The sequence below is a fragment of the Taudactylus pleione genome, unplaced genomic scaffold (genome assembly GCF_031769625.1).
Source record: "Taudactylus pleione unplaced genomic scaffold, aTauple2 ptg000386l, whole genome shotgun sequence".
Lineage (NCBI taxonomy): Eukaryota > Metazoa > Chordata > Amphibia > Anura > Myobatrachidae > Taudactylus > Taudactylus pleione.
The window spans coordinates 15,554,667-15,578,520 of record NW_028284787.1 but is presented as its reverse complement, the minus strand read 5'-3'; the positions used below and the strand labels follow the sequence as shown (position 1 = coordinate 15,578,520).

Sequence of the window (23,854 nt, the reverse complement as noted above, 5' to 3'; positions counted from 1 at the left end):
TCCCTGCACCACCGAGTGTCGACACTTTTAGCATGCTGACATTTCAGCAGTGTCACCATGCTCAAGGTCGAAGTGTCGACATTTTGAATATCGTTACTCTAACCGAATCCCACCCAAGCCCCCGGGCCTTGTGCAATCCCAACTATTTGCTCACATTCATCTTTACACCCTGTAGCTTGTCTCATACTTCCAATTGTTTCAACCCTTATCACATATCTCAACTACACTCTCTCCCTTTTTCATCTGCAATCAGAAACTTCCATCCATCTATGATCTATCAAAGGCCACTTAGTCTCAATGCTATTGCAGAAACTTGCCCTACCTTCTCTGACACTGTTTCCTGCAGTGAACAGTGGACTGTACCTTAGCCACACTCTCAGCCCCAGAGATCGACCATTTGCAGAGTAGATGGTCTGCTTTCTCCATACTTCACCTTCCGGGCCTTACAACGCTAACTTTACTTTTCCCCCTCTCTCGGAAGTCCACAACATCCGTCTCTTCTCTACACTCATCCTTCGCATTGCTGTAATTGTCTCCTTACAGATTCATTCTCCTAATTCTACCTGGCTCACACATTTCCTGTTATTTGACCTACAGTATTTAGATTCATGCTAGGTGATTTCGACATTGACAACTTCAAAACTGCCATCAAAATTTTTACATTATACATATCCTCTACAGTTAAATATTTAAAATATGCCTATGATATCTCTATTACTAATAATGTAGAAATGTTTGTTTATACGATTTAATAGAAAATAACTCAGTTTATGTTCAGATTTATTTCTAAGCATTTCAAGTTTTGTTACATTCTTCTTAATACACAATTTGTTAATTATAATAAGTTTTTTTATACTGACAGAGTAAAAGCCTGCAGTTGGACATAATTCCAGGAAGCGCACCTGGTTGTGAAGTAAAGCTCCGCGATGCAACACATGAACTCAATGAAGAGAAAAGGAAATCTGCTCGTAGAAAAGAGTAATTCAGTTTATCAGATGTCTTATTGTTAATGTTATAAAACTATATGAACTTTCTGTGATTTGTGTTAATAAAAGGTCAAATCCCCATTAGAATTTTGGAAACCTAAAATGTAGACATATGTTATCATCCATCTATCAGTTATTTTAAGGGAAAATTGTAGGGACTTGTTCTGGAACCCTAAAATGCATTTTCGCCCTGTGTTTCTGTGAGGCCAAGTCTGTAATAAATCTACAAACTAGGTTACATTCGCCATACCTCAACTGGTTGTTGCAATCTTTACCACTGGTATATTATTAGTCTTTCCAAAAGTGCATGGAATGCAAGTCTTTGCATTGTCAGGGGTGTGTATCGTATTTAGTTGTTTGCACCAGTTATTTGAAATACACTGACCTTCGCCAAATGGTGGCTCTTGGTCATTTACATACATTTGACTTTTTTGCCAAATCAGAGACTCTCATAACAGTTAAGTTAGGCATTCTGTTTATAGTATTACCTCTTTGGGGAACTGGTTGGGAAAAAAATTCTTTGAGACGTGACAAGAGGGTAACTAATAATTTGGTTCTGAAAGGGCCCTATCTGAAGAAACCTTATCCAGCTAGGGGAATTAGGGCCTGATTAATCACAGATTGCAACTGCTTACAAGCTTATGGTGCGTACTGCGCATGCACTGCAGTGCGCGTGCGTGAGTTGGCATTGCGATCGCACTGCGATAAAAAGCCATCGTAGATCAAGGGAAGGGACGTCAGCTTTTGGGGGTGGTGACGGGGTAGTGGTAGGAGAAACACAGGCGTGCTTGTCCGTTTTAACGCCATTACATGGGCATGCATAAATTAGCCACTGCAATGACATACACAGCTTGAGTACTCACTCACTGCGTGCGATGAGGTTAGCAATTTCTGAGTATGGTCAGATCTGTTGTAATTGTGACTGAGGGGATGGTGTTACTCGATGTTCCCGATGGATTTCAAGGTGTTATGAGTGTGCGAAAGCAGTAGTGGGCGTCTGCTGTCTTTGCGATTGCAGACATTAGCATATTTTCGCAGCAGACCTGAGTGCGTAATCGCAGCTGCAATAGCGATCCGTAGTGAATCAGGCCCTTAGTACAAATATATGTAAAATGCACCACCCTAGCTTAACATAAGCCAGTAACAATCCTCAAAAGTGCCTTATTGTATTATGTGCAATATTTTTATAATGCCACCCACACTATAATGTTCGGTTTGCTGTTTTTTCAAGCCGATGACAAAAGGAGGAAACAATGTATATTGATTATTATCATCCTTTAATTATATATATCACCACAAAGGTTTTGCAGCGCCTTACACAGTACATGAATGAGCATACAACAAAAACAGATAATAAGAATACAAAACAATGCAGGTCATGGTGTACAAACATTGCTGCATAACACAAGCAGCAGGGCGTCAGTAACCAAGTGTTAGGTGCCAATTGGGGAGTTGGAGTAAAAGATAGTCTACGTAAGGGGAGGAGAAGCACATGAGGGACGAGGGCCCTGCTCATGAGAGCTTACATTCTAAAGGGGAGGGGCAGACCGACAGGGGAGACACAGATGGGGTAGATAGTGAGGAAGGAGCATGGAGTAGTGGGTTAGGATATGTGCTGCGGAATGTGTGTGTTATAATATGACCTTATGTTATGTCAAAATTATAATTTTTTTATTTTTCATAGTCCCTAGCATAAAGTTCCATAAATCTAACAGGAGCAAGCATTCATATCTGATCTAGTAACAATCACAGCAGTAGTTCTCAATTTTAATATATTTTCAAATAGCACTCCTTATGTTATTAACAACTATGAACAGGAGTGTTAGTAGTAGTTTGTTTCAAGTTATGCTTTGAAGTAATGGGCTAAACTATAACACAATGATTAGCTTGCTGTCTCACAGCACTGATGTCCTATAAATGGAGTTTGCGTGTTCTTCCTGTGTTTTGCTTGGGTTTCCTCCGGGTTTTCTGGTTTCTTCCCACAATCTACAAAAGAAAAGTATACTGGTAGGTTAACTGGCTTCTGAAAAAAGTAAGCCTACATTAGTGTGTGTGTACATGTAGTAAGGAATATAGATTGGTACCTCCACTTGGTCAGGGACTGATATGAATATTCTCTGGATAGTGCTGCGAAATGTGTGTGCTATTTAAAACTTAATAAATAAATATGCCTTTAATTATATTTAATGTTTCTCTTTAAGGTTTATTATGGCTGAGCTTATTCAAACAGAGAAGACCTATGTCAGAGACCTGCGGGAATGCATGGATGTAAGTTACATAACACTAAATGGAATCTTTACATGCAAATATATATATATTTTGTAACTGGGTCAGGGAATCTCCTGGGGTAGATGGCACTGCATAGCAGCTGAGAAATCACATAGTGCAACTATCCTTAGCTAGTTTTTTCTTCTTCCGGTTCCATAGGGTTCACAGGAATTACCTTGAGATATATAGTTGGACAGCGTCCATTGCACCAAACGGAAAAGCTTTGGAGCTCCCAGCATGCACTGGTCCTCCTCCCTATATAGCCCAGCCACACGTATTGTTATTTTGTTTGGTGCGCGGCAAGACGCACCTGTCATAACAGCTGGACTGCTAGGCAGTCCTAGTCTTTTTACTTTTCTGTTTTACCATAAGTTTGTGAGTCTTAAAGAGTTTAGCGGTATTAGCGCCAATAATGACGCTCTACTATCGCTCCATCTACCTCCGCCGACGCACCAGTATCGCTGTAAGCCCTGAGGTTCTCGGCAGGCCTCAGCGTGGCTTTGTTGGCAGCCTAAAGACGCTGAGGTCCAGGACTGCGGTCGGGTAAACAGAGATGTCAGGTAAGGATTCCTCTCGGGGGAATCGTGCGCAAAGCAGTACCTAGCCTCTGGTGTTGAGATGCACCAGAGGCCATTGCGGGTGAAGGACGTTCTGCGATTCCTCACTAAAGCGGCCGGGACCATATTGTCTGTTGCCGGGGACGGGTGGTAAGACGCACTAGAGCGCACTAGTCAACGTCTTATTACCTTGTAGTGCAGTGTACCTGGCCGTCAAAATCGCAGCTATGGGGAGATAAGGCGCTCATCCCGCCGCTCCTCCGCCCCTGACGCCATCTTCCGGGTACGGATTGCCGTGTCTTGTATAAATTACCACCTCGTGTGAGATATGCGCAGTTTAGCGTCTGTCCACCACTGTAGCAGTTGGTCTCAGAGGTTTGGTCTGTCTCTCTATATACCTCTCCCTTGGGTTTGGCATATATAGAGTACTCTGAATACTACCATCCCCCTCCAAATACACGCCATTTTTCCATTGAATGTGACTGTATGCCAGCTGCTGTATGTACACTGCCTATGTTTTCAAAAACTGTCAGGTACTGCTATCACTGTGTTTCTCCTTATCTCTCTGAGGGTGGGGTGTGTCACTGATAGTGTAAGTCACATTGCATTTAGACTTGCATACAGTGCATTTGGAAAGTATTCACAACATTTCACTTTTTCCACATTTTGTTGAGTTACAGCCTTATTGCAAAATTTAATAAATTAATTTTTGTCCTCAAAATTCTACACACAATAACCCATAATGACAACGTGTATGGAAGAAGTTTGGAACCACCAGGATCCTTCCTAGAGTTGGCCGGCCATCTAAACTGAGCGACCGGGGGAGAAGGGAGGGCCCTAGTCAGGGAAGTGACCAAGTACCTGATACACTCTGTCAGAGCTACAGCATTCCTTCCAGAAGGACAAACCACCTCTGCAGCAATCCACCAATCGGGCCTGTACGGTAGAGTGGTCAGACGGAAGCCACTCCTTAGTAAAAGGCACATTGCAGCCCACCTGGAGTTTGCCAAAATGCACCTGAAGGACTCTCAGACCATGATGAGACAAAGATTGAACTCTTTGGCGTGAATGCCAGGCGTTATGTTTGGAGGAAACTAGGCACCGCTCATCACCAGGCCAATACCCAGCCAGAGCCCAGACTTGAATCCAATTGAATATGTCTGAAAATGGCCGTGCACCGACGCTTCCCATCCAACCTGATTTCCAGCTTGAGCGGTGCTGCAAGAGGAATGGGCGAAACTGCCTAAAGATAGGTGTGCCAAGCTTTTGGCATCATATTCAAAAAGACTTGAGGCTGTAATTTCTGCCAAAGGTGCATCAACAAAGTATTGAGCAAAGGTTGTGAATACTTATGTACATGTGATTTCTTATTTTTTTTGAATTTTTTATAAAATTTGCAAAAAAACTTTACACGTTGTCATTATGGGGAATTGTGTGTAGAATTTTGAGGACAAAAATGAATTTATTCCAATTTGGAATAAGGCTGTAACATAACAAAATGTGAAAAAGTGAAGCGTTGTGCACACTTTCCAGATGCACTGTAACTTGCATTTCTTGTACCATTTATACATTTGATTATGTAAGAAGGTAAAGATAAAAATGAGAATCCTCTGATGCTTATATCCTGTAAGTCCTGTGCCACAGGCCTGCCTGAGCAGGATGTTATTCTGAATGGGTTCTGTATAAACTGTAGCAAGAGACAGTTACCTAGTACATCTGGTACACCTGCAACAGCACCAGAGCCGTTGTGGGTGGCCATCACACCTGAGGTTCTGTCCTATGTAATAGGCAAGGCCACGGAGGTACGGGCTCCAACTGCGGGGGTACCTTAGGCTATGGGGTTCCCACAGCATGTACATCCTATATATTTGCCCCCCATTAATCCCTGTTGGGATGACATGTCTGTTCACTCTAGTCAGAGTATACTACCATCTTCAGCCTCACCGAAGGTGGAAAGACCGGTGGTAGTAAGGAAGCAGGGGGCATAGAAAGGGCTCTCGCCATGTGTTGCATCAAGAGTAGGACTCAACCTTCTCGTCAGATGAGGATTCTCAGACTTCTGGGTCAGTCTCAGTAAAGGAGGATCATCAATACTTGGTGGATGTTCACTCTCTGGTAAGAGCGGTGAGGTCTGTCCTCAATATTCAGGAGGAATAGGTTGCACCAGCATCTAGGGAGGTGGTCTTTATACATCAGGTGGTGGCTAAAGACTATTTCCTGCACTCAGGACAGTTGACAAATTTCATGTCTGAGGCATGGGAAACTCTTAGCAATCATTTTACGCCCACTAGGAAGGTAACCTCTCTTTTCCCAATTTGCACCAGGAGCGTGTAATAAATGGGAGATTTCTCCCACAGTAGATGCTCATGTCACTAGATTAATTAGGAGCGCTATGTTGCCTATTCCCGGCAGCATCCTCCATAAAGGAGAGTTCGTATAAGAAACTTGATAGTTATCTTAAATCAATGTTTTCTTTATCTGGGGCCATCACCAGACCTGCTACGGCTGTATTTTGGGTGGCAAAGGCTATGGAAGATTGGATGAAGTCTCTGAGGGAGACTATAGTCGACCCAACAAGAGAGCAGAAGTTCTTTCTGTACCAGATACAGGAAGCAGCTGTGTACTTGGGAGAAGCAGGTATTGACGCAGGCATCATGGCGTCTAGGGTCTCGGCTAACTCTGTGGCAGTCTGGAGAAACCTTTGGCTAAGGAACAGGAAGGCAGATTTAGGTTCTAACAAGGCTCTAGAATCTTTAGCTTTCACAGGCAAGGTGCTGTTTGGACCAGGATTAGATGACATCATGACTTTGTTGGCGGAGTTACTATCTACATCTACTTTTAGAAGGCAGTTGTCATCCCAGTCCTTTTGTCCATAAAATAAGACGAAGAAACAGTCCTCGGCCAGACAGGGTCAGTCTCATAGAGGTCCACCCAGGAAGTCTTGGTCAACCAAGTGCCCGGCATCCAAGTCAGACGGTAAGCCTACTGTCTGATGGGGCGGGCCTCCTCCTGGAGTATGTCAGGGTTGGAGTCTGACTGTTCCAGTTCTCCCAGGCTTGGCATCAGACAACTACAGAAGCCTGGGTGCGAGAGCTGGTTGCTCACGGTTATGCCATAACATTCCGAAGGCATCCCCCCTCAGAGGTTTGTGGTTACAAATCTTCCTGTGGACCCAGTCAGAGTCTCGACTTATCGGGAATCTGTGGGTGCCCTCCTGAACTCGGGAGTCGTAGTCCCAGTTCCTGTGACACAAGAGGGAAGGAGTTACTACTAAAATTTATTTTTGATCCTAAAACCCAATGGGTCGCACCGTCCTATCCTGAATCTAAAATATTTCAACAGATTTGTCAGGGTACCGATGTTCCATATGGAGTCTCTACGGTCAATTATGCTGGCAATGGAGCGGGAGACTTCATGGTTTTGTTGGACATTCAGGATGCATATCTGCATGTCCCGATTGCCTTTCTCATTGCCTTTTTTCATTGCCGATTGCCTTTCTGAGACCTTTCTCAGATGTGCAGTGGATCAGCGACATTTTCAATTTCAGGCTCTACACTTCGGTCTGGCCACAGCCCCTCGGGTATTTTCAAAGATAATTGCAGTCATGACTGCTCATCTCAGACGACAAGGAGTCAGGATACTGCCATATCTAGATGAACACCTGCTATTGGCCCAGTCTCAGGAGATGTTGCAACGTCATCTACGAATGACTCGTTTGCTTACAGGAGCACGACTGGGTGATCAACTGGAAGAAGTCTTCCCTGTCACCGACTCAGCGAATGGTGCACTTGGGGGCTTGGCTGGACTCTCTGCAACAGAAGATCTTTCTGCCATAGGACAAGATTGTGGCACTACAGTCTCAGGTACACAGTCTATCGTGCAAGCAAGTAGTGTCAGTCCACTTTGCTATGCAGATTCTGAGCTCCATGGTAGCCACATTCGACATGGTGGCTTATGCCCAGTTCCACTCCAGGGCCCTACAGCTGTGGATCCTGGCCCAGTGGGATGGTCAGCATCATCAGATAAAGCGTCAGATGATTTGTGTCTCAGCAGAGGTTTGTCTCTCCCTGGCTTGGTGGCTGGAGACGGCTCACTTATACAAGGGTCGTCCGTTATGGGTCTCGGAATAGGTACGCCTCACCACAGACGCAAGTCTACGAGGATGGGGAGCAGCGATGGGTCAGCACACCTTTCAGGGAAGGTGTACAGACCAAGAAAGTCATCTACCAATAAATATATTGGAGCTTCCGGCAGTGCACAGGGCACTTCTTCTGGCGCAGGTCAGGTTCAGTACGACAATGTGACATTAGTGGCCTACATAAACCATCAAGGACGCACACGAAGTCCGGCAGCCATGAAGGAGGTGGCAAAGATTCTGCTGTGGGCAGAGAACCATATTCCTGCGATCTCGCCAATTTTTATCCCAGGTGTGCTCAACTGGGAAGCTGACTTCCTAAGTCGCCATGACATACACGCCGGAGAATGGGCTCTTCATCCAGATGGGTTTCAAATCCTGGTGGACAGGTTGGGGTTACCAGACGTAGACCTTATGGGGTCACGTCACAACCACAAGGTCCCCAGGTACGAGTCCAGGACAAGGAACCCCTCAGCAGCCTTCGTGGATGCCCTGGTGGTGGGATGGAACTTCAGGTTAGCGTACCTGTTTCCTCCAATCTCCCTCCTCTCAAGAGTTGTCAGGAAATTCAAACAGGAAGGCGGCAGGGTCATTCTAATAGCTCCTGCCTGGCACAGGAGGCATTGGTTTTTGGATCTGACACGTCTATCAATAGACAGTCCGTTTCCACTGCACTTTGCGGCAGGACCTGTTAATGCAGGGCCCGTGTCTTTACCAGGATTTACCTAGGCTGGCTTTGACAGCTTGGCTCTTTAGTCTTCCGTTTTAAAGGGAAGGGAGTTTTCTCCATCAGTGATGCAGACAATGCTAAGAGCGAGGGAGCCTGCTTCTGCTCGCATCTATCACAGGATTTGGCGGTCATTTTTTCTGTGTTGTTACAACAGGAAATATGACCCTAAGATATTCAAGGTGGCCAGGGTACTTTGTTTTCTCCAGGTTGGATTAGACTTAGGTCTTTGCCTGGCTACCTTGAGAGTCCAAGTTTCGGCCTTGATGGTTTGGTTTCAGCGCAAGATTGCTCCTCTGCCAGATTTTATACATTCATGCAGGGGGTACTGTGACTGCAACCTCCATTCCTCCCACCAGTAGCACCGTGGGATTTGTGTCTGGTTCTCAGGACACATCCCTTTGAACCCTTGGATAAGGTGGACTTGAGATGGCTGACAGCGAAGATGCTTTTTCTCCTTGCTATCTCTTCAGCTTGCAGAGTGTCTGACATGGCAGCTCTGTCATGTCGCTCTCCCTATTTGGTGTTTCATCAGAATAGAGCTGTCTTCTGTACCAAGGCGGGCTACCTTCCAAAGATGGTTTCCCATTTCCATATTAATGAGGAAATTATAGTCCCGACCGTTCAGTCTTCAGACCAGTCTACAGGTGAAGCTTCCCTTGATGTGGTTTGGCCCTCAGGATCTGTTTGGATCGGACCAAGTCCATCAGGAAAACAGATTCTCTATTTGTGTTTTATGGATTCCAGCAAATAAACATCTTTTGTTCCGCTGGCTCCGAAAGACCATTTCCCAGGTCTATACTCAGGCTAATCTTCCTGTTCCTAATAGGATAACAGCCCATCCCACTCGGTCTGTCGGACCATTGTGGGCGGTAAGACAGGGCGCCTCTGCTGAACAGCTCTGCAAGGTAGTCACCTGGTCTTCCGAGTGTACGTTCATAAAGTACTATGCTTTTGATTCGTATGCCTCCCAGGATGCTTTCTTTGGGCGGCAGATTCTCCTATCTTCTCAGGAGCGTTCCCATCCCTAAGGGAACTGCTTTAGAACGTCCCAAGATAATTCCTGTGGATCCTATGGAACCCAAAGAAGAAATACAGAATTATGGTATAAAATACCTATTGATAATTCTTTTTTAGAGGTCCGTAGGGTCCACAGGGCACCCACCCTGACGCACCTGGCCTCAGAGGGACCTGTTCTTAAAGCTTTATATCACAGATTCCCTCTTCACTTGTTGAGTGTTTTCTTCTGAAATTTTTCTTCCTTCTCCATTCTCTGTCTCTTGCCGCGAGGCCTACTCACGAACTGAATGCCTGTGGCTGGGGACGGGGTATATAGGGAGTAGGACCAGTGCATTCAGGGAGCTCCAAGCTTTGCTGTTTGGCGCAATGGACGCTGTCCAACTATATATCCCAAGGTAATTCCTGTGGACCCTATGGACCTTGAAGAAAAATAATTCTCAAAAGGTATATTATATCATAATTCTGTATATTAAGCAGCAAAAACAAATTAAACAGACATAAACACTTTGCTGTCTGGCTCTAACTAAACACAGAAGTGATCCTAATTTACTTACAAAACAAAGTACAAGAAGTTTTTACCAGACATAGTTCACTTGGTTTCAGCAACACGTTTCTCTCACAGACATACAAGTCTCTCCTTTTCCCCAGGCAGTATCTCCCCATGATCAGCCTTAAGCTGCGTACACACTTGCCGATATTTGGAACGATAACGTAATTGTTCAATCATTCACACTATCGGCCAGTGTGTATGCGAAAAATGACCAGCGATGCACGCTCCCACTGGTCGTTTACACATGCAGCCCAATCTGGGGTTATCGTGAGCGATGTCATGCTGCTGATTGCAACATGGCCCCGCTCCCCCCTGCCGTCGTCCGTCGCTGGTCGGCATCAGCAAGTGTGTATACAAAATATACAAAAAGGAGACTTATGTTGCCTACTTGTTAAGTCTCTTTCTTCGACTCCATAGGGGCACAGGGCGCCCACCCTGATGCACATGACTGCCGGGTGAGTTTCCTTGGTGAACTGTCCGGCTGTACTGTCCATGGGTATATGGTTCTGTGTGTGTGTGCTGGACTTCCTTCTCCTCTGCCTCGCTTCTGCCGTGGTCTTGCAAACTGAACTGAGGTCCAGTGGCTGGGGGCAGGGTATAGAGGAGAGGAGCCTGGGCTCATGGGTATCTTCAATTAACTATGTGGTGCCTAGAGTCTACTCTCCAGGCTACACCCCGTATCATCCCTGTGCCCCCTATTGAGTCGAAGAAAGAGACTTAACAGATAAGCAACATAAGTCTCTTTTTTTAAGGTAAAAATGTCGGGACTACTAATTAGCATGCTTTTGGAGTTTAAATATCATAATTTGGCCAATAAAGACATGTCAGTTTTCAGGTGAATTTTTCTAAAAAGCTCAATAATGGGTTAAATGAGAGTGGTTTTTGAATTTACAGATGAGAGGTAAAAGTGTTTATTCCAACTTTTTACAAACTTGTATAAAAACACACAATTGCTATACAGACATTTTTCTGTACCCCAAAACATTGGAAAGACACTGATATGATGAAAAACGCTTGCTATCATTTTTAACCATTAATAAAAATGGCAAAAATCAGGCATTCAACACCTTTTAAAAACCTCCAGTAGAATTTCGTATTTCTCAGGTGCATGCATTCATGTGTGTATGTGGGTTTCATGATACAAACTCGCTCCTAATTGAATTGATCCCTTTGAGTCGAAGCGGAAATTCACCAGGAACTTCACAGCGAGATTTTTGAACTTCGCTTCAAGGAATCCTCAGGTTACAGCCCCAACATTAATCTCTTAAAGTGACTGCTGACAGATAGTTTGGTGAATACAGGCCAATTTCAAGGCTGATAGCTCAGTTGCTAAATTGGTGATTAGTGAACAATATAAACCACATTTTGCTAGACTGTATGAAATACAAAGCTTTGGTCATGTAGTTTGTATAACATACTTACCCAAAAGCAGTGGTCGAAGTGGGGGTATGGGAATTTAGAAGTGGTGGTATTAAAAAACAAAACACATATGCCCCCACAGGGAAATAAATAAAACACCTATGCCCCCACAGGGAAATAAATAAAACACATATGCCCCCACAGGGAAATAAATAAAACACATAAGCCCCCACGGGCAAAGAAATAAAGCACATAGGCTTCAAATGAAAACAAACACACACACATTGGCCCCCACGGGCAAAGAAATAAAGCACATAGGCTTCAAATGAAAACAAACACACACACATTGGCCCCCACAGGACTTAAAAAAATAAAACACACAGGCTTCACATGAAAAAAAAACCATACACACATTGTCACTGTTGAGAAATAAAAACAAACAAAATGCCCACACAGGAAAAAAACACACACACATAGGCCCCCACTGGAAAAAACAAACATGCATAGGCTCCCACAGGACAAAACAGACACACACACAAACAGAAAAAAACACACACACACAGGCCCCCACAGGGCAAAACACACACACAGGCACCCTGGATGGCATTACTCACCAGTTGCTTCTGTAACCAGCCAGCAGAGCTGTGGAAACCTGGTCCAGGCAGGGAGGCTGTCTACTAAGATGGCATCTGTGGGTGGCAGAGGTAGAGAGTGACCCAGAGGGAAGTTACAGAAGAAGTGGAGATGAGGAGGGGAGCAGAGTTCCAAGTATCGGTTACCTGCAACCCCGGAGGAACCAGGAGCGTCAAATGAGGAGGAACAGAGGGAATGGAGGTGAGAAGGGGAGCATGGACCACCGTTCCGTCCATTGGTAACGCAACTCAGGAGTAGCACCTCTCGTCAAGAGCCATCCAGGATCTGGCCAGGGGCTGTCTGGCAACAATCAGCTCGGGGGGGCAAACGCAAGCAAGTGGCCCTGGCATTTCTACTAGAACATTGTGGAGCATTGAAAAAAATGAACACATTGCAAATTTGGGTTTAAAATATTTATCACATTCACAATAAAAATGCGGATTATGATAAATTTGCCCCTTAGAATATAAAATTGTGCTTACCTGACATCCTTAGGTTCAGTTTTGTCGTGTTGAATGGGATTGGTCTCCGTCTATCCACGCCAATACTTTATCGCAGCCACCAGCCATGCAATAAGGGGGCAGATACTTATGCTGGTATAGGGCATAGGCACAGATGGGAAGGGGCAGAGGCATATATGGGGAGGAAAAACCAAATAACTGAGTGCTAGATAAGAATAAGAAGCAAGCATAATACTTAAGACAAGTGTAAAATCAAAACGTATTAAAAACTCCATAAGAGCAATGCTTATAGCCCAAATTGGGCAATATTTGTGGGAGTAAATTAAATCGTGGTTCTTCTCTGGTGCAAACAATCACACTACAGTCCGTTGAGCCAAGGCTGCTTTAGTTGTAACTAAACACTTTCCCATATTTCTTCACTGGCTGTCTTCTCTTGAGCAAGGATCAGCGGCAACTGCTATAATGTGTTGCTTCGGTGCTCGTCAATGACATGAGACGCCCTCCGGACGGTGTATAGCAAAACTGGCAATGCTTCGCAGGATTCAGTAGTCTCACCACTCGATATTCCAATGCATTTCACGCCACTGCAGAAGCTTTGTCAAGGATGTTTGGAATGTCCTTTGTATGTCTTTTTATAGAACAAGCTTTATTTTCAAAAAGTTTTCAGGCAGTGAGAGAGACTGCAGGGGAAATGGGGATAGTGGGAGAGACTACAGTGCAGTGGATAAGGGGACTGTGGGAGAGATTGCATAGAGAAGGGGACCGTGGGAGATACTGCAGGGGATAATGGAACAGTGGGAGAGACTGCAGAGAAAAATGGGAAAGACTGCAATGGATAAGGGGACAGTGGCAGAGAGTGCACAGAAAAGAGGACCGTGTGAGAGAGTGTAAGGACTAAGGGGACAGTGGCAGAGACTGCAGGGGAGAAGGGGACAATGGGAGAGACTGCAGGGGAGAAAGGGACAGTGGGTGAGACAGCAGGGTAGAAAGGGCCAGTGAAAAAGATTGCAGTTTAGAAGGGGACAGTAGGAGAGACTGCAGGGGAGAAATGAACGGTGAGAGAGACTCCAGTGGAAAGGGGGGGGATACCTCAGTGGTGTTCACTGCACCTATAGTAATGTCAGCTTTCTTCTGTGCACTGCCAATGTCAGCAGGGAGAAAGGAGGAGAAGAAAGGAAGAGAAGAGAGCTGGGGGCGGGGCTACTGCAGAGCCAAGCAAGGAAAGCTGATCTGGTGGGGGAGCCTGAGAGGGGAACCTGTCTGTGGTGAATTCCATATGGGCAGGTTCCTCCATGATAATCTGGTCTTGCAGCAGGCACCAATAATCCTGGCCACTGCTTCACAGAAGCAGTTTGTAGTCAGGATCATTAGAGCCACAGGGACCCCTGCATCTGCTCGGGCCCTGTAAAGCTGTACCCCCTGATGGCCCTTTCTGCATCTGCTGGCCCCTTCTCATGCTAGTTGCACTGCCACAGTCTGACACTGATCGCCGGGAGGCAGGCAGAGAAACCTTCCCGACTGTCACTGATATATGCATACAGACAGCACAGCAGTGGCCCTAGTGCTGCACAATTGTACTAGCCCGGGGGACAGATGGCACCATGCCACCCCCCAGCCATCCCCTGGATCTGGTCCAGCCCTTCCCTGGATCCATCTCTCAGAGTAGCAGACCTACCTGCAGGACGTGATGTTATACAGGTGGGCAGCAATGCAGGGCTCCAGCCCAGAATAACCAGAGTGTGTGGCTGTGTGAATCACATGAGTCAGCGTCCAAAGACACTCCGCCACTGTACAGCCGCTTGCTGTGCCGACGCAGTTTAACTTCAATCGGCAACTTCCGGGTCAATGCAAAAACAAGTGCCGGTATGTCATACCGCTGCATACCGGCACACTTCGACCAATTCTCCAAAGTGATAATTTGTATACAATACAGACACTATAATGTATTGGCTGAATTGTCCTGTGACCGGATGACCTCACTGATTAGGCTTGATCCCCACTAGAAATTGGGGTATCAGGGATTCCCTCTTACCATCAGTGACCGCCTGTCACTGACTCCACTCACTGCGCAGTGGGCGGGTATGTAGCTGCCACCACCAAACTCCTATCGTCGGGTTTTGGAACCGCTACATAAGTACACCCAGGCTCCTACTGCCGGCACCTGGAACTGCTTCTGCTGTGTATGTGTTAATGATTTGCGGCCACACCTCCTGATTGGTGTTGGCTGATACCCACTGATCTCTTGCAATGGACCAGGCTCTGCACGGTAGCTGGCAGAGGGCTTGAGCTTGGACATGCTGGGCTCAATCCAGAACAGCCAAACAACAGAATAGCGTTTGGCAAAATTCTGTTGTCGCAGGACTCATGTCAGGTTGGGGCCTGGGATCGGCCGCTGCTCACCTCCTTGCCGGCGTCCTTGGGCTTAGTTGTTCAGTCGCTGGGAGTGGAGGTGTGTGGTGACTGAGTATTCTCCCCGGGGTCTGCTGGTTCCCATGGTAGCGGGCATGGACACAGCCATGTTGGTCCATATCACCTGACGAACCTCTCCCAATGGTAGTCCTGCGGTCACTCAGCTGATCCTCTGATCAGCTATCAGGGGTATTTAGTCTGACTCCAGGAATAGGAACTTGCTGTTCAACTTCGCTTTCCCAGTGACTGTGATGCCAGTATTTGTTCCAAGCTCTAAGTTACTTCTTAGCGTATCCCACAGCTAGTCTGAAGTTATTGTATTCTGTGACTGGATCTACAATACATCAAGTTTACTAACCTGCGTTATTTGTAGCAGCTCTCAATTCAGAATCCCTGTGTTACATGTTTCAGCTGCTAGGCTGATTACCAGCCAGTAAGTTTCTTGCTGATTTCTGGATTACTATTCAGCTCTCATACTAAGGCCCGTATTCAATTTGATTTGCACCCGCGATACTTTTTTGCCTCCCGGACTTTCCGCCTACTTCGCCTGTTTTGGAGGCAGATAAGTATCGTGTGCGTGCCCGCGTATCCCCGTATTTGAAAGTATGCAAAAATGAGACCCGGCGAAACTGAAACAAGCGGAAAGTCATGTCAGATTTGGGCAAATCAGCCTGACACCCCCCAAAAGGTGCTCTGACATGGGGTTCCCTATGGTACCCTCCGATTTGGCTTGCTGAAGGTGTTTTTAAACTGGCTCAATAGCGTTTTTGCATAAGTGCTGAAGAAGTTCTATAAGAAGAAGCATTCAGGAGTTTTATTTGCAGAAAATTACTTATCCCAGCAAATTTGGGGTACTTGAAAATGGGGGCCAGCATATATTAAAGTTGCTAAAGTAAAGTTTAAAAAAATTGTGAAAAAAAACACCTGCCGCAAGCCCCTGCAATGAAAAAAACACCTGGGGTATACTTGGGGACCCCTTTGCAGTTCAGTTCGCTAGTTTTTAACTTTGTCCCCCAACTTATTTATTTTTTTTGCTCCCAAAATGAAAGTGATTATTTTTTGGGTTGTTAAGTGTTCGTCAAAATTTTTTTACGCAGTTTACCTTTGGGGGACTGTCTCAGATGCAGTCATTGTAAAAGCAAAGATGTTTATTGCTCAGTAGCCTTAAGAAAAAATTCATCCCCATCAGCTTTAAGGGGGTCAGCATACAAAGATACAAAGATGTTACAGCAGTACTTTCCTTCTTGATGTTCAAAAAGATACACATACAGGGCTCACATGCCCTCTTTTTATATCATTCTTACACACACAGGAGGTAAATGCGCCCTGTATTTCTTTTTAACCAATCATGCTTTCTCACAGCAGATAAGTAACCACATCTTACATTTCAAAGGAGTTACCCAATTGCCTCCTTTCTAATATACCACCTAAAAGCAGTTGTGTCCTAAACATACAGTATAACTGTCTCCTAAAATGTAGATATAACATATTACAGGAAATGGTAAATTGCGTTCATCCTTCCAAATACAAGTATCTGAGCATCAATCAGTTTGGCTTTCCCAGTCTTAACACCTTCAGTTTTTAGAAAGTGCCACAAAATAGGAGATTCTGAAAAACAACGGTCTTCTCTCAATACCTGCTGGGACATTTTACACCAAGGCACATTTCAAAGAAAAGGCTTGTCCAGTTTACCCATCATCATATCACTTCCTATGTGAGGATGTTAAAGTCTACCTTTTAGAACACAGTGGGGGAGATGTAAGAAGCTCTGAAGCGGTATCAGTGCACAGTATGTGCCCTGATACCACTTCTCCCCGATGTATGATCGGCGGGTTTGCCAGTAAATGACGGGTTCTATGGGCAATGCATGAACGGTCAGTTCGCCTGACCATTCCGCCTGCTGCAGCTGTTGCTATCGACAGTTACATCCTGGCGATGCCCTATCCCCACAGCATGGACAGCGCTGTCCCTGCTGTGGAGGCTGCCGGCTCCAGGGCTGCACGCAGGATCTCACGATACTTGCGAGATCCCGCGCATGCTCAGTGGAGCCGGCCGGGACTGAGACACAGCGCATCAGCACTAGGCTGATGCGCTGTGGTCTTGATCAGGGATCACCGGAGGGGGGAGTTAACGCTCCCCCGCTCCGGCCGATGAGATGTTCATACATCTCATCGTTATTGCTTCCTGATTCGCCTTGGTAAAGAGTTAACTTTCTGTAATACATCTACCCCAATACCTTATACATTCCTCATAATTGCATAATCTGTACATTTAAAAATACATTTCCACAACTGCGCACAGCACATTGAATATAACACGTGAAAACACATTACATATATATTTGCAGTACAAGGCGCCCTGCGCCTAAAGGTCCGTTTGAAAATGGCGCTACAGCATGAGGGTTAACCGCTTCAGTGCCACAGTGGCCATTTTACACACATGTGGCTGGTCTCCGGCTACAGTTCGATTTTAGACCAATACATTTTTACATAGTGCCTTGCTTTGCTAACTTAAGCATAAAAAATAGTAGATTATTTATCCAGGTGCTCTATCTGCCTCTTCCCCCTCATCTGTCTGCTAGTCTAGACAACAAAAAAACCCCTATTTCTGGTGGTCAGTGAAGAGTCATAAACCCCATTCCTGGTGACTATAGCGGCTTATCCGTTAGCAGATAAATTTGAACGATATATCGTTCAGTTGTTCAATTTATCTGTCATGGATAGGCCCTGAACGATGACAGATGTGCACTCCCGCGGCCGACAAATTGTGTCTTTCGTCTCTCCAACATGTTGGTCAATTATCGCTTATTGCTGACAGATATTACAAATATCTGTCAGTTTATAAGTGGTGAACGACGAACGATATTTTTAATGAAAATTAATAGGAACATAAAAAAAAATCCAGTCCCCGATAGATGTCATGCAATATCGTTCGTCGTTTGCAAAAATCTGTCATGTACATGACAGATATCTGTCACCGCAGCCCCAGGAATTTTCAAGGGATAAATCTTTTGTCTTTCATTGTAGAGAAAGATCTGCTAATGGATAGGCCCCTTAATGCTGCCCATCCAATAGGCGATTAAACCTAGCGATAGAGCGATAACGACGGTCGTTATCGCTCCATCGCTTGGTAATCGGCAGCAAATCGGGCAGTAAAATGTTAAAAACGACCAGCGATGCGCGTGCCTGCTGGTCGTTTTTAACATAATCATCACCCGAACATGACTGTCAACCTGACGACCGCTGTCAGGTTGCCATGTTCGGGGATGAACCCGCCACCATATAGCAGAGTGCCAAGAGAGGGAGCGCTGTCACCTGTCCAGAGGGACGCTGCTGCCATGGAATGCCCGCTGCTGGGAGCCGCTGAGGAGGAGGTCCTGCAGCCTGCCGGAGACCAGTGCCCTGCTGACTCTGCCCATCACCACCGAGGACTGCTGGGAGACTTGGAGGACACGGGATGAAGACCTCTCCAGACTTCACCCCGCGGGAGACGACGGCGTCGTAATCGTGCCGTCGTCCCCGCATCGCCTAGTGGATGGGCAGCTTAATGTAGACTACAGATCCCTTAATTCACCTGTTCCGCTATGCCAGTTGTATTGACTCAAACCTCCAGTTGCTCAGTTTGGGAACTTTATCATGAAAATTATCTTTTCTGACAGTTCCTATTGCTCTTTCTGCGGCAACTTATTGGCTTCTACTTTTGGATAGACTGGAAGTGATACCATACAAAAAAGCACAATAGTCTTGTTTAGCAACATATATAGAAATGATAGTATAAAAATTCACCACTGCTGTAAATCTTATAACCCATTAAACAATCAGGGGCATTGTGGGACTAAGAGTAGGACAACTGATGTACAACACAGGATACCTGTCTACCATACTGCACCGTACTGAAAATGAAGAAAAAAAAAAAGAAATAAAATCTCTCAGCATTGTCATTTTCCCCTCATGTCCACATTTAAGCCCTACCTCTCAAATAGCTGGTGCTAATTCTAATTTGTTAATCTTAAAATGATTAAGCAATTCAATTTGGTGATACCTTGCTAGAACCACATGCTATTATGAACACCAAACATTCTAGATCAGCTGGAAGGAAAACTAAAAATATCCATTATTCCAAGTTATTAACTGCAATACATTAACATGTTGAACATGTAGTAAATTATATTGAAATATTTTTACTTTCTAAAGAAAGTATATTTTGTGTTTCAAATTGTCATGCATAAAGGCAGTGATTTGAAGTCTTTGCTTATATATTGTTTACTTTTTAAACTTTGTTTTCCATTTCCATGATTCATTGCAGACATATCTCTGGGAAATGACAAGCGGGGTTGAAGAAATTCCACCTGGCATTGTGAATAAAGAACACATCATCTTTGGGAACATGCAGGACATTTATGAGTTTCATAACAAGTGTGTATAACCTACATGTATATGACTGTTTCAAATATTCATTGTTAAGCCCAGTTGTTCCCAAACTGTGCACGGCGGCACCCTGGGGTGCCTCAAGACACTTATAGGGGTGCCTCAGGTTGGTGGTCCAGCTCCAAATCACATTTTTTATGGTCAATGTAATGTAAATATGTGCACAAACAGAAGCACAAACCTGTCCACCACTATATAACCAAACCTAAGGATGACAGGGGAGCACAATTTACTTCATTTTACTACTTCACTACATTTTTTTCTGAATTTCTCAATAACAAACTTTTGGCTTAGGGGTGCTGTCAAAAAACAATGATGATGAACTAGGGTGCTGTAATTCAAAAAAGTTTGGGAACCACTGGTTAAGCCACTCTGAAATACAACAAATGGTAGAAACAATGTCTGAGTAATCAATTGTGCCCTATTACTACTAAATCATATGTAACTGGTATATTAAACATAGAAACATAGAATTTGAAGGCAGATAAGAACCACTTGGCCCAACTAGTCTGCCCTTTTAGTTGCTGTATCGGATACTTACCAGTTGTTTAGCAGATCCGATTTTTGCTTGTGTTTGTTGATGCTGCTTCCAGTTGTAGATCATCAAAAATGTTTCTTGTCTGTATTTAGAAATTATTTTTTATTATTTTATTATATATTTTATTTATTTATATATTTACAGTGTGTTCCTTAAAGAACTTGAAAAATATGAACAGCTACCTGAAGATGTGGGACACTGTTTTGTCACTTGGGTAATTAACAACAATATGATTCATAATAATTTTTGAAAGTACTGTATATTAACAGGTGCTATAATTTGAAATTGTCATCAATTACTCTAACTTCTATGGTAGTCACTTATGCATCATTTATTGCTTGGAGACTGTGGACCGTGCTGTACACTCCAAGTTTATTCTTGCCATCAAACAGACAAATTCTTTTAACGTTTTGGCAAGGTTATAAGCCAGGGATGGGGAACCTCAGGCCCAGAAGCCGTATAAGGCGCACGGAATCATTTGGTCTGGCCCTCTGAGCTTTTTTCTGCTAGCCTCATCTGGTAAGCTGGGTGCCTAGAATGGCACCCTGCAGCCAGAATCTGTGCAGCAGTGCCACCTGGAGCGTCCTTAGGACGCTTCAGACTGTCACACCACTGCCCTTACAGCTCCCCGGAGCATCCTCAGGATTGCTCCGTGATGTCATGCGGAGGGGGCGTGGCCTGCACCAGGCCCGCAAATAATGTTATATATAGCAAAATGGCCCTCTGCAGAAAAAAGGTTCCCCACCCCTGTTATAAGCAAACCAAGCCTAATTTGGTGGTCAGGAGCATTGTAACATGCTTCTATGTTCTTTCAGAGATTGGTACTTCCGTACCTTTCTATGCACTTATGCTGGGTACACACTAGACGATATAGCGTTCAAATCGTGCAGTGTGGTCATCAGCTGCTTCGTCAGGTTGGCCCTACATGCATCTCAATCTGACGGTGCAGCTGACAACCCCATGCAGTGGGATGCGCCAGGGGCTGACATATCGGGCAGTTGGACACCGGATCGTCTAATGTGTACCAACTGTCCGATATGTTGACTCGGCAGGGGATCGCCCGTGGATCTACCCAGCGTTAGAGTAGTGGGATACAGATATGTCCGCACATGCATCTAACTTCCTTTCCTATTACACTTATCCTATTATCCTTCTAGTCGTGCAATACCGTGGCACGGCTCTGTAGCACCGAGCGTCTTTTCGTGCAACCTTTTTTCCTCAAAATGCATGTTATTTGCAATGCTGATTAAAATGATATGGGGCATTCCTATATTCTGTGCACGACTGCTGCTGTATATGCATGCAAAGTGCTACGTAAGTGTCACAGCAACTGACGAATAAAACTAATTTTAAGGGAAAAAGCTGCACGAAAAGACACTTGGCACTACCGAGTTGCACGGCGCTCATGCATTGTGTAACTCAATTTGTAGCGCACGGGGGATAGATGTATGGGGACACATCTGTACATGCAATTTGTCTACAGTCGTTAATGATATAGTGACGATGTACACAAGAGAAAGCCAGTGCTGGAATCGCAACATGGTTGTAAGCATTATAACTTTAGGCATGCTTCTTTAGGAGCTTTCTCATGTCTACATGGTCACTGTTGACATAGTGACATCCGTTCCTGACTGCATCTCAGAATAGTAAGGAAATATCTATAACAATTGGAAAAACTCATGCAATGTTGTTTGGCAACCATATAATATGAGCGCTTTCAGTTATCTAGCAAGTTTATAGACTTTAAAATATTTTGTGTTGAAGCAGGGTTGGTAAAAAAAAAACAGGTTTTAAATAAGTAAATAAATAGTTTTTTTTTTGTTTTTTTTTTCAATCCTGGTTAGAAAGCATTCAAAAATGGTTGATCATAAATTCTAATACATAGCTGGTTAAAAAAAAAAAAAAAAATCGGGGTAAACGAAAAAAAAACCTGTTTTTATTTTTTTCCCCCAACCCTGTGTTGTAGGTCAGTATATTACATGTCAACATTTTTACATGAATATGGTTTACTTTATTGTAGCTTCAGAAAACTTCCAAATTAATCGGAAATAAATTGTTCTCCTTTATTTCAGGCTGACAAATTTCAAATGTATGTGTCTTATTGCAAGAATAAACCTGACTCCACCCAACTTATCTTAGATCAAGCAGGACCTTATTTTGATGTAAGTGCTATTTAATAACCGTTCAGTTCCTTTTCAGTGTCTGCTAGCAAAATTATTTAATTGTAGTATATTGATATGGGGGGTTATAGTGATAATGTGAGCCTGCAACAGTTGTTGAAAACTGGCAGCATAAAACACAGTTGATGACACGTTAGCTGGTGAAACAGAGGCCAAGGGGTCTATTTACTAAGTCTTGGATGGAGATAAAGTGAACGGAGATAAAGTGCCAGCCAACCAGCTCCTGTCATTTTTCAAACACAGCCTATGACATGGCAGTTTGGAGCTGATTGGCTGGTACTTTATCTCTGGTCACTTTATCTCTATCCAAGACTTAGTAAATAGACCCCCAAAAGAGCTTGATGCAAAGTAAAGCAGTCTTGTGGTACAGGCCCAATCAAGCATCCACTATTTTCTTCAGGCTGACCATTGTATCGTCATGCCAATTGATAGTTCAATATATAAGAGAACAATTCCAGGTCATGGCTTTCTGACACCATTTCCTCTGAGTTTTGGTAAAGATTCTATCTTGGACGTTTTAGTTGTCCCTCTTTATGTAGTCATCCAATTATGTCTAAGCCAATCTCAGGGACCTCTTATCTATGCCATCTATGGTCCAGGTTTTCCAATGTTTGGGCCAGTGCCACATTTTTAATGGCTATTATGCGAACAGTACATGTTAAGGCTTTGGATCTAATGCAGTTTTCAACAGATTTGAACAGGTTTACATTAGTGCATGTTAACTGGATTGGTAAAGCAGCATGTTTAAAGTTGTACAGGTGATCCAGTTAACTGTTGAAAGTAGCATTTTAACCTTGTTGACATGCTAGCGCCTGCATTCCGGGATCGACCTAGTCACTGTTGATCCCGTAACTATTCCTGATCATATGGGCCTAGAGAGAAAAAGGAAAAATACCACAGATTCTCGTGAGAGTACTAAATTTGCATTCAAATGTCGATGACATCAAGCAGAATAAAAAATCTGTAGCCAGGAAGCTGTTAAACAATCCTTACTATTGTTGAATGCATGTCTTAAATGTGGCATATTTCTTACGTCCCAAGTGATTGTATTATGAGAGCCTTATCACAATGATTTATAGAGATCTCTGGTGGAGGTAAAGTGGCTTATGGGGAGTAGATAATAGACAATTGCAACAGTATTGAGTGGTGAGCTCTTCAAGCAGACTTACTAGTATAAGAACTAGAACTAATATACATTCATTAGCTAATTATTTAGTTCCACAAATTTAAAGAGCTAAATAAAGGGTTTTATTACTTTTAATAAGAAAGAAAAATAACACTTATTAATTCACATAATGCCTTACTGGTCACTTTGTTAGGTACACTTGCTTAGTAATGCAAATATCTAATCATCCAATTATGTGACAGAAACTCTATGCATAAAAGATGACATGGTCAAGAGTCCAGTTCAGAGCAAAAGCAAAATGGAGAAGAAATGTGATCTACTGTATGTGGCTTTGACAATGGAATGATTGTTGGTGCCGGGATTGGGTTATTGGGGGAAGCAATCGGGAAGCCAACTGCCTATGTATCGGCAACCGGCTTCCCGACTGTCTTATCCCGGCAAGGGTGAAATGCCGGGCGTCTAGATGTAGACGCCCACA

General features: G+C 44.1%; 1 protein-coding gene across 6 annotated transcripts in view; it reads left to right on the top strand.

Annotated features, from left to right (window-relative positions):
- Nucleotides 1-23,854, top strand: part of TRIO (trio Rho guanine nucleotide exchange factor) — a 496,865-nt gene that overhangs the window by 195,166 nt on the left and 277,845 nt on the right. For all 6 annotated transcript variants that reach the window (XR_015869672.1, XR_015869673.1, XM_088445727.1 and 3 more), the window contains exons 23-27: nt 863-978; nt 3,188-3,254; nt 19,411-19,520; nt 20,215-20,284; nt 22,143-22,232. Coding sequence is in view for 4 of the 6 variants with exons in the window: in XM_088445727.1 (XP_088301853.1) it covers nt 863-978; nt 3,188-3,254; nt 19,411-19,520; nt 20,215-20,284; nt 22,143-22,232 (453 nt within the window). In the remaining 2 variants the exon portion in view is untranslated. The remainder of the gene's footprint in view (nt 1-862; nt 979-3,187; nt 3,255-19,410; nt 19,521-20,214; nt 20,285-22,142; nt 22,233-23,854) is intronic.